The sequence below is a fragment of the Sorex fumeus genome, unplaced genomic scaffold (genome assembly GCF_029834395.1).
Source record: "Sorex fumeus unplaced genomic scaffold, SorFum_2.1 ptg000078l, whole genome shotgun sequence".
In the NCBI taxonomy this organism is placed as follows: Eukaryota; Metazoa; Chordata; class Mammalia; order Eulipotyphla; family Soricidae; genus Sorex; species Sorex fumeus.
The window spans coordinates 7,334,249-7,346,004 of record NW_026606135.1 but is presented as its reverse complement, the minus strand read 5'-3'; the positions used below and the strand labels follow the sequence as shown (position 1 = coordinate 7,346,004).

The 11,756-nt window shown below is 37.9% G+C and overlaps 1 protein-coding gene across 1 annotated transcript; it reads left to right on the top strand.

Moving 5' to 3' along the window:
* Positions 1–325: 325 nt before the first annotated feature.
* On the top strand, positions 326–788 carry LOC130038667 (40S ribosomal protein S17-like). The gene has a single exon (XM_056130511.1). The coding sequence runs from the start codon at positions 342–344 to the stop codon at positions 747–749; it is 408 nt and encodes a 135-aa protein (XP_055986486.1). The 5' UTR covers positions 326–341; the 3' UTR covers positions 750–788.
* Positions 789–11,756: the final 10,968 nt, after the last annotated feature.

The following is an 11,756-nucleotide window of genomic DNA, read 5'->3' as shown; positions in this document are numbered from 1 at the left end:
ACTGTCCTCACATTTTAAGTTTAAGTCAGTTGCTTCATAGTTTAGTTTTCAAAGATAAAATTAGATTACTTTCTAGCACAGAATAAATATTTAATAAACATAAATAGCTATCTTACTCTATCTAGACTTTATTTTTATTTATATTATTGTAGCATTGTGAAGGAATCTTAGGGAAAAAAGAGGAATAGATGTGAAAGCGCAGTATCAATATACTTCCATGTCAATAAGATCATAATTAAACATCAAAGGTAAAACTTGAAAAATATACAAATAACTGATAAAGTATTAATAATGTGAATTTATTTAAAAAGGTTTTAGACTTCTACCAAAAACCCACCAACATGGGCCACCTTCGCACCAAGACCGTGAAGATGGTGTCTCGGGTCATCATCGAGAAGTACTACACGTGCTTGGGCAACGACTTCCACACCAACAAGCGCATGTGCGAGGAGATCTTCATTACCCGGAGCAAGAAATTCCGCAACAAGATCGCCAGCTATGTCACGCACCTGATGAGGCGCATTCAGAGGAGGCCCGAGAGGGGCATCTCCATCAAACTGCAGGAGGAGGAGCGGGAGCAGAGGTACAACTACGTGCCCGAGGTCTCAGCCCTGCACCAGGAGATCATTGAAGTGGACCCTGACACTACGATGATGCTGAAGCTCTTGGACTTCGGCAGTCTGTCTAACCTGCAGGTCATCCAGCCTACAGTTGAAATGAATTTTAAAACACCACGTGGAGCTGTGTAAATTTGCCTTGCTGTGATATTTTCAGTAAACTTCATAAAACACAAATAAATAAATAAAAGGTTTTAGAAATGGAAAAGAAAGACATACAAAATATCTTAAGGTCTTAAAAAGTTGGTCACTAAAAATGAATTAAAATGATTAATATGAAAGTATCCTTAAAAATTTATGTTCAAAGAATTATTTTCCTTGGCAAATACTCACAGAGGTACATGCCTAAGTATAACAAGAGACAAATACAAGGATGTTCAACTGTATTACTAGACTTTAAACTGAGCATTTGTATGAAAGATTAGTGATTCTATACTTTTATTTTTTCACATCAGCTTCATTTTAAAAATCTCTGTGGGTAATGAAGACAAAAGCTTTTTTGAGAACCAACTGTAGTGGATATTATTAAAGCACACATCCATAAAATTGCTTTAAAAATTGCTTCTCTTGAACATTTTACTATGAAAGTATCCAAACTGAAAATTTGAAAGAATTAACACTGAACACCTGTATACACATATCTAGAAGTTGCAAGGCGGCAATTTGTTCTATTTGCTTTATGATGGGCTGGAGCGATAGCACAGTGGTAGGGTTTTTGCCTTGCACGCAGCCAGCCCAGCCGGGTTCGATTCCTCTGCCCCTCTCAGAGAGCCCGGCAAGCTACCCAGAGTATCTCTCCCATAGGCCAAAGTCTGGCAAGGTACCCGTGATGTATTCAATATGCCAAACACAGTAACAACAAGTCTCAAAATGAAGACATTACTGGGCCCGCTCCAGCAAATCCATGAACCAATGGAGGACAGTGTGTGACAGTGTGCTTTATGAAATACCTATTTATCATTTTACTCTTTTGTCATCCGCAAATTTTCTAATTTTTTAAAAAAAATCATACTTATTGGTGTGTGTTTATGTTATAAAGTTTTTTAAAACCCCCGTTAGATGTATTAATCATGTGTGGTTTCACATATCTTTCAGAAAATCGTCAAAGGAGTGAAAATAAATTTTAAGAATTTGGATGACTTGAGTAATTCAATAAATGTAGTTGGTATACTATAATATTTAACATTGTATGTAAAATAGAATAAATTATTTAAAAATAAAATGGCATAAACCTCTTGGCAGCAGTCAACAGTAAAAGGAAAGAAAATACTAGAATTGAAAAATAAGAAGCTTAGAGTGATTCATAAAAGGTAAATTTTTATAAATAAAAATAAAATTATTAGAAAAAAGGTAAATTGTTTTAAAAAACAATATATTATTTATAACTAAGAATTACATATTGGGAAAGAAATTCTGTAAAATTATAAATTTCCAAATTTTAAGAAAATATAAAACATCTTATTAGTAGTTGAAAATAAGAAATTGTAAAGGTAATTCAAAATACACTACATAAAAGTCTCTCTCTTTCCAGGAACTATTAATTTCAGTTATTTAAACTATTTTAGAGAAAAGCAAAAGGGGAAATACTTTTCATTATCTTATGAATAGCTAACATAACTCTTATCCCACACTGGAAAAAAATCAAAGCATGAAAAGGAACATGCCTTTATAACATCAACCATAAACAAAATTGAAGTCTCAGTTAAAAAAAAAGAAAACAAACAAACAACTTTCTTAAAATATAAAGTTTATATAGACCAAGAATGATTTGCCCCCAGCCGTGCAAGGATAGCTTAAGAAAAGTAAATGGTGGTAGGGGTGAGGGGACATGGGGGGCAGAGAGATATTGCAGGGTAATATTGCAGATGCATACCTTGCTCTTGGCTGACCCACTTCAATCCTTGGCACAGCATGATCCCCCTGGCACCACTGGAAGATCCCTGGTATGTCCTGGGTAATCCCCAAAACCACAGTGCCAGAACAGAGATGCATCCTTAGGCCCTTGCACTGAAACATCTTCCCTATTAATATTACTTATCGTGTTACTAAGGAGGAAATAAAGTACTCCTATGATCCACAGAATATACACTAGAAAATAGATTTGAAACATTTTGAAACTCTTCTTGGAGGGTAACCATAGAGAGCAGGGTTTGAAAATGTAGGTGCATGTGACAAAGATCTCTCCTAAGATAGTAAATACTTAAAGAGTTAAATTAACTATGTAAGTCTTGATTCTCTGAGTGATTTCTCTTGGGGTTGAGAGGTATTTCATTCTATGCTTAGATTATTATTTGCAACTTGGAAAGTGTGTGTGTTTGTGTGTGTGTATGTATGTGTGGTGTGTGTGTTTGTGTGTGTATGTGTTAAAAATTTTAAGAAAAGAAAATTTTAAGAGAGAAACTACAGGGCCCATAGTTATTTTACATCTAGACTGGAAGTAGAGTGAAGATTTCCTGAGATTCCAGGAAGTACCTGTTTCTGCTGTGATAGTCCAGTTGCTCCAGGTAAATTTAGGAGAGATCTCATTCCAAAGAAAAGAATGTGAACAGCTCCCAAACCACAAAATCTACACAGTCAGGCTTTGACCTTGCTCATTATGCGGAGTAACTGGAGAATTTATACAAATGGCATTTTAATCATAACATAAGTTATTAATTTAAACCAGACAAAATGCTCTTGGGGATTCTTTATTCTGCATAGGAGTTTTTATAAACTTCCATGATTTTTCACCTAATTCTCCCCTGTTTACTTTTGTTGAGACATTGCAATGTTTTATAATTTAGACTTTTTCACCTTTGGAAATAAACCAGATGGGAAAAATGCGTTGTCAGAATTTTGGATGACTTTAGTGAGCTGTGTAATTTATGAAATCTGGGCTGCTAATTTGAGGAAGCATGATGGATGGAACACAGCTTGAGCCTGGGTCAGTACTGACCTTCTGAGTCTCAGGTGCTATGAGCTTGTGGCCTTCTGACCCACATCTCTATTCCAAACCCACATCTCTATTCTAAATCTGGATTTTCATGATATCCACACAGAAACACTTGACTGAAAGGGCTCATGTAAAAAACTAGTTAATATTTAAGTAAATCAGAAAATAACTTCTGGTAGAATGGCTCACCAAACACCTCGCAGGCAAAATTGGCTTTCTTTTATGAGATGACTTTGTCTAAAAGGACGTATGCAGTAGACAAAGTAAATTAACTGCCAAATATTCCTGTCCAAAAATACCCATTCAGGGGAACAACATACTGAGAGAGAGCACTTGTTATTGTCCACATTATCTCTTGAATGTTTGCCTGTTTGTTGGCTCTAATTTGAGTATCCTCCCAAATGTTAGCACAGATTTCTTGATACGGACACGAGTTGGTTTTGTGGGATCAGTACCAGCTTTTACTTGGTGAGAAGAATGAGTAGAAATAAAGGGATGTCTTTGAATCAAGAACGCAGGCAGGGCTGGAGTGATAGATAGCACAGCGGGTGGGGCATTTGCCTCGCACACGGTCAACCTGGGTTCTATTCCCAGCACCCCATATGGTCCCAAGAGCACCACAGGAGTAATTCCTGAGTGCAGAGCCAGGATTAACCCTGAGCATCGCTGGGTGTGGCCCAAAAAGAAAAAAAAAAGAATGCAGGCATATGCAGCTTGACTTGTATAGGTAACCAAACTAGTCCTGAGGAAGAAAGGGAGTTAGACTATGGCAGAAAGGAAGGAACTTGGTAGTTCATTGACATTGAAGAGTCCTTGCATGAACTAATTCTAAAGTTTTATTAACGCTTACATCTCCAGTTTCACCTTTTATTTATTTATTTATTTTTTGTAACACAAGTTTATAGCTAGGTGTTTTCTTTCATGTATTTTAAAGCTCCTCAATAATATATAAAAAGATTATGTTTTTGTAAATTCTTAGTCTAAAACTTTTACTAATTCCCTTTCAGTGGATGCCCCCTCACTTATGAGCTTAAAATTATAAATATTTCAAAATAATTGTTTTTTTTATTAATTTTGGGAAAGGCAGTGCTTTTAAACCTCAGATCATGGGGTAATAATGATAATAACTAATATTTACTAAGTGATTACTATTTGGCATGAACTCTCATGAACAGTTTATAAAACAGTTTCCCATAAGAATATGAATTTAGGAAGAACATTTCCCTTTGCTTATGACATTCTCCAAAGGAAACACATATTTTAGTTACCTTTGGTGTGAAAAGTTTTATTTAATGTATATAAGTAACACCTACTCTTAACTTCTATTTATTGTCTCTTTAACGCTCTGAAGGCAAAGTTATCATTTCGCAGTAATTTCCAGAATGTCATTTAAGTAGAATCACAGAGTATATAATCCTTGATACTGTCTTTTTTTCCCACTGAGTATAGTACCATTGAGATTCATCAAAGTTATTGTGTATGTCAAGAGTGCACATATTTTCTTGTGGAGTTGTTTCTATTACATGGGTGTGACGTATTTATTAAACCATTGAGAATACTTGTATTATTTTTGTTTGTTGCTGACTCTGAATAGGAATTGGAAAACTTTCATTATGGGTTCAGTTGTTCTTAAGAAGATGACTTTTAAGAGATTTTTCAATAGAGCTTTGTTTTTGAGTACTATTGTTTCCTGTGGAAGTTTTAAGACATGGTTATCAAATTATTTGACACTTTTCTCTTTGAGAGTTGGTGTGTATATCCTTTCCTCTTGACCCTGATGAGCTTCTACCAAAATAATATATGAAGTAATGCTATGTGACTCTAATACTACATCATAAAAGGCCATATAGTTTCTGCCATGTTTATAGAAACATACAAATATTATGAGTATATTATTGAGTATATCATTGAGATACCATTTAAAAATCCCAATCACTCTGACATTGCCATGCTGGGGAGTTATATGTAGGATCTACCTCCAATTGACAGTTCACTATCTCTTCTGAGTCACTACAGATAGAAGTGAAGTCAGCCTGTCTCTTCCAAAGTCACCACGCTTCACACCCCATGAAGAGTGAAGCCAGGAATTAAGTCCTGAACAGAGCCAGGTATGGCTCCAAATGCATCATCATCATCATCATCATCATCATCATCATCATCATCATCATTTTCCAAGTCCTGGTTGAATAGCAACAAATTCATGTGGAACAGAAAACTTAACTAACTATACTTTCCTTTCAGAGACTATAAAATCCAGATCCTGGAACCACGCGGCCGCATTTGCGGCCGCACGACATCTTATCAGAACTTTTCTTTATGACATCTTATTATCTCATTCCTACTTTGGACAAACTGGCAGGCTACTGAATGTAGCCTGCCCACATGGCAGAGTCTGGCAAACTCCCCGTGGCGTACCAAATATGCCAAATACCAGTAACAATGATGGGTCTCATTCTCCTAAAGAGCCATGAATATAATCTCAGGGCTAGGATGAAAGAGACGTTACTGGGGCCTGCTCGAGGCAATCGACGATTAACAGGATGATGAATTGAAAAAATGAAAAAAAAAGAAACTTTCCTAAATTTTATAAGCTAAAAGATCATGAACTATAATAAAATGGTAATTTGTTTTGCTCACTAGTTCTGGGATTGTTTGTTCCATATTTGTAGATATGAGGAACAGTTCCCAAGAAGTAATTAAACTTCACTTGACAAAAATAGAACTGGGTAAAATTATACTCAATGAGCACAACTTTAATTTTTCTTATTATGGTTTTGTTTCATTTTGTGGTGTGGGAATTGAACCAAGGTCCTCACATATGTGCAAACTATGTGGTCTACCACTGAGCCACATACCTGGACCCAGTAATTTTTATGTTTAAACTACTTTTCACACCATGTTTGGAAATACATCTTATGCTTATTTTAAGATGGTGTTGATCAAGAATTACCTTGATAATTGCCACATTAATAGAAAATGATACAAGAACTATCAAATATGTGGTTATCAGATGGACTAACCAACTGCAACCTTGAACAAAGAGTTAAAAGATCATCTATTTCACTGCTATATCAGATACTTGGGCACTGAGGCTTAAGTGGACAAGGTTGTAAGGAACTAAGTTGTAAGGAACTAGGTCTTGGAGGCCAATGTCTGACTCTGCCTTTATGTCCTTCCTTCCTTCCTTCCCTCCTTCCTTCCTTCCTTCCTTCCTTCCTTCCTTCCTTCCTTCGTTTTTCTTTTTCTTTTTCTTTCTTTTGGTTTTGAGTTACACCTAGTTGTGCTCAAGGCTTACTTTTGGTTCTGTGCCTAGGTGTCAATCTTAGCGGTGCTTGGAGGACCATTTGGGGTGCCAGGGATTGAACCTGGGTCAGCCATGTGCAAAGTAAATGCTTTACCTGCTGAACTATCATTCCAGTATTTTTGTTTGTCTTTATATCATGTCACCAACTCCATCCTGTAGGTATCAGTAATTGTCTGGTTCTAGGCTGGTAGTTTTGTATAAATTTTCTAACTACTAATGCAGTGTTTAGAGAGCAGCAGAAAGTAAAGAAGAGTGGGTTTCATCTGTTTATTGAAGGAGTAGGGATGTGGATTGATGTTGAAATATTGAATGTAATCAATTACTGTGAATAACTCTTTGAAAACAAAAAAATAAAAAAAGTCAGGATACAATTTATTTTCCAATGACTCAGAAAACCATGATAGAGATAGACTGACATAGGTTATAGAAAAATTGAAAAGAATGTGGGTTGACATAAAATCAAGTATCTAGGAATCAACTAAGGAAGTAAAGGACCTATAAAAAGTAAACTACAAAAGGCTACTTCAGGAAATAAAAGAGGATATGAGGAAATGGAAAAATATCTCCTGTTCATGGATTGGGAGAATTAACATTGTCAAAATGGCAATACTTCCAAAAGCACTGTACAAATTCAACGCGATCCCTATTAGGATACCCATGACATTCTTCAAAGAAATGGAGCAAACACTCCTGAAATTTATATGGAACAATAAGCCCCCACGAATAGCTAAAGCAATTCTTGGGAAAAAGAAAATGGGAGAAATCAACCTCCCTAATTTCAAACTCTACGACAAAGCAGTAATAATTAAAACAGCATGGTACTGGAACAAAAGCAGAGCTGTAGACCAATGGAACAGGTTGAATATACCGACATCTCCACCCAAGCATATGATCATCTAATCTTTGATAAGGGGGCAAGAAAAGTGAAGTGGAGCAAGGAAAGCCTCTTTTATAAATTGTGCTGGCAAAACTGGACGGCTACATGCAAAAAAGTTGGCTCAGATCTCTGCCTAACACCATATACAAAAGTAAGATCAAAATGGATTAAAGACCTCAACATCAGACCAGAATCCATAAGGTAAATTGTAGAAAAAGTTGGCAAAACCCTCCATGACATTGAAGCTAATGGTATCTTCAAAGATGTCATGCCACTGGCCAAGCAAATGAAAACAGAGATAGACAAATGGGACTATCTTAAACTAAGAAGCTTCTGCACCTCCAAAGAAACAGTGACCAAAATACAAAGACGGTCCAGAGAATGGGAAAGGATATTCGCCGAATACACATCTGACAAGGGATTGATATCAAGGATATACAAAGTACTGGTTGAACTCCACAAGAAGAAAACATCCAACCCCATCAAAAAATGGGGCAACAAAATGAACAGAAACTTTCTCAAAGAAGAAATCCGAACGGCAAAAAAGCACATGAGAAAATGCTCCACATCATTAATCATCAGGGAGATGCAGATCAAAACCACAATGAGATATCATTTCACACCACAGAGACTGGCCCACCATCCACAAGAACAAAAGCAACCCATGCTGGTGCAGATGTGGCGAGAAAGGGACCCTTCACTGCTGTTGGGAATGCCGACTGGTTTAGTCCTTTTGGAAAACAGTATGGACGTTTCTCAAAAAATTAGAAATTGAACTCCCATTTGACCCAGCGATACCACTCCTTGGAACATATCCCAGAGATGCAAAAATGTATAGTCAAAGTGACATCTGCACTTGCTTGTTCATTGCAGCACTCTTTACAATAGCCGGAATCTGGAAAAAACCTGAGTGCCTGAGAACAGATGACTGGTTAAAGAAATTTGGTACATCTACACAATGGAGTACTATGTAGCTGTTAGAAAAGATGAAGTCATGAAATTTACATACAAGAGGTACTACATGGAAAGTATCATGCTAAGCGAAATGAGTCAGAGAGGGATAGACATAGAAAGATTGCAATTATATGGGGAACATAAAGTAACAAAATAGGAGACTAACACCCAAGAATGGCCGAACTTAGTACCAGGAATTTTGCTCCATAGCTTGGAGGCCAGCCACACATGCTAGGGGAAAAGGCAGCTCAGATAGAGAAGGGAGCGGCCACACATGCTAGGGGAAAAGGCAGCTCAGATAGAGAAGGGAGCACCAAATAAAGGGTGTTGGGAGGATCCTCCCAGGATGGGAGAAGCATGCTGAAAGTAGACTATAGACCAAACATGATTGCCACCCAATGCCTCTTTTGCAAACCACAACACCCAAACGGAGAGAGAGAAGAGAGGGGAATGTCCTGCCACAGAAGCAGGGCGGGAATGGTGGGATGGGAGGTAGGAGGGATACTGGGATCTGTGGTGGTGGGAAATGGGCACTGGTGGAGGAATGGGTATTTGATCATTGTATAATTGAAACCCAAGCATAAAATTTGTAAGTCTACAACTGTACCTCATGGTGTCTCACTAATAAAAATTTAAAAAAAAAATTGGGTTGAGAGGCGTCCCGGCAGACGCCTGGAGAAACGCAGCTGTGAGCGTCTGCCGTCCCCTCTTCACTCCTCATGCGGCGCCCATCTCATCTCAAACCCAGTTTTCCGTAGAGGTGTGACCTCTTCAGAAGTGGGCGTGGCTTCAGAGTGGGCGTGGCCTATTTTCCGACTGTTGTTTACCCATTCTTTTTTTTTTTCCCTTTATTTTATTTTTTTTTTTAAAGTTGTAGATTTACAATTTTTTGTGCTTTGGTTTCAATTATACAATGATCAGATACCCATCCCTCCACCAGTGCCCATTTTCCACCACCATGGATAATATCCCTCCCACCCCCATCCCCCCATCCCCCCTGTCTCTGTGGCAGGGCAATCCCCTGTGTTTTCTCTCTCCTTTTGGGTGTTGTGGTCTGCAAAAGAGGCATTGAGTGGCAAATGTTCAGTCCATAGTCTACTTTCGACATGCATCTCTCCTCCTGGGAGGATCCTCCAAACATCCTTTATTTGGTGCTCCCTTCTCTATCTGAACTGCCCTTTCCTCTAGGATACCCGGCTGGCCTCTAAGTTATGGAGTAATCCTCCTGGTGCTGATCTCAGCTATTCTTGGGTATTAATCTCATACTTTATTACTTTATATCGCCCAGATGAATGCAATCTTTCTATGTCTATCCCTCTCTTTCTGACTCATTTCACTTAGCATGATACTTTCCATATTGTACCACTTGTATGTAAATTTCATGACTTCATCTTTTCTAAGAGCTACATAGTACTCCATTGTGTAGATGTACCAAAGTTTCTTTAACCAGTCATCTGTTCTTGGGCATTCAGGTTTCTTCCAGTTTCTGGCTATTGTAAAGAGTGCTGCAATGAACAAACAAGTGCAGATGTCACTTCGACTATACATTTTTGCCTCTCTGGGATATATTCCCAGGAGTGGTATTGCTGGGTCAAATGGGAGCTCCATTTCTAATTTTTTGAGAATCGTCCATACTGTTTTCCAGAAGGGCTGAACCAGTGGACATTCCCACCAACAGTGAAGGAGTGTCCCTTTCTCGCCACATCCACGCCAGCATCGGTTGCTTTTGTTCTTTTGAATGTGGGCCAGTCTCTGTGGTGTGAGATGGTATCTCATTGTGGTTTTGATCTGCATCTCCCTGATGATTAATGATGTAGAGCATTTTCTCATGTGCTTTTTTGCCATTCGGATTTCTTCTTAGAGAAAGTTTCTGTTCATTTCATTGCCCCATTTTTGGATGGGGTTGGATGTTTTCTTCTTGTGGAGTTTAACCAGTATTTTGTATATCCTGGATATCAACCCCTTGTCAGATGTGTATTCGGTGAATATCCTTTCCCATTCTGTAGACTGTCTTTGTATTTTGGTCACTGTTTCTTTGGAGGTGCAGAAGCTTCTTAGTTTAAGATAGTCCCATTTATCTATCTCTGTTTTCACTTGCTCGGCCAGTGGCGTGGCATCTTTGAAGATACCATTAGCTTCAATGTCATGGAGGGATTTGCCAACTTTATCTTCAATGTACCTTATGGTTTCTCTCTGATGTTGAGGTCTTTAATCCATTTTGATCTTACTTTTGTACATGGTGTTAGGCAGAGTTCTGAGCCTATTTTTTTGCATGCAGCCGTCCAGTGATGCCAACACAATTTATTAAAGAGGCTTTCTTTACTCCACTTCACATTACTTGCACCTTTATCAAAGATTAGATGAGCATATGATTGAGGGGAGATGTCAGTGTATTCAACCCTGTTCCATTGGTCTGCAGTTCTGCCTTTGTTCCAGTACCATGCTGTTTTAATTATTACTGCTTTGTAGTACAGTTTGAAGTTCGGGAGGTTGATTCCTCCCATTTTCTTTTTCCCAAGAATTGATTTAGCTATTCGTGGGGGCTTATTGTTCCATATAAATTTCAGGAGTGTTTGCTCCATTTCTTTGAAGAATGTCATGGGTATCCTTATAGGGATTGCATTGAATTTATACAATGCTTTCGGTAGTATTGCCATTTTGACAATGTTAAGTCTCCCGACCCATGAGCAGGGGAAATCTTTCCATTTCCTCATGTCCTCTTTTATTTCCTGAAGTAGCGTTTTGTAGTTTTCTTTGTACAGGTCCTTTACTTCCTTAGTTAAGCTGATTCCTAGGTACTTGATTTTCTGGGGCACAATTGTGAACGGGATTGTTTTTTTCATGTTGCTTTCTTCTCTCTCACTGTTTGCGTATAGGAAAGCCATGGACTTTTGGGTATTGATTTTATATCCTGCATCTTTACTATACGAGTCTATTGTTTCTAGGAGTTTTTTGGTAGAAGTTATTGGGTTCTCTAAGTAGAGTATCATATCATCTGCGAATAGTGAGAGCTTGATTTCTTCCTTTCCTACCTGAATGCCCTTAATATCTTTTTCCTGCCTAATCGCTATT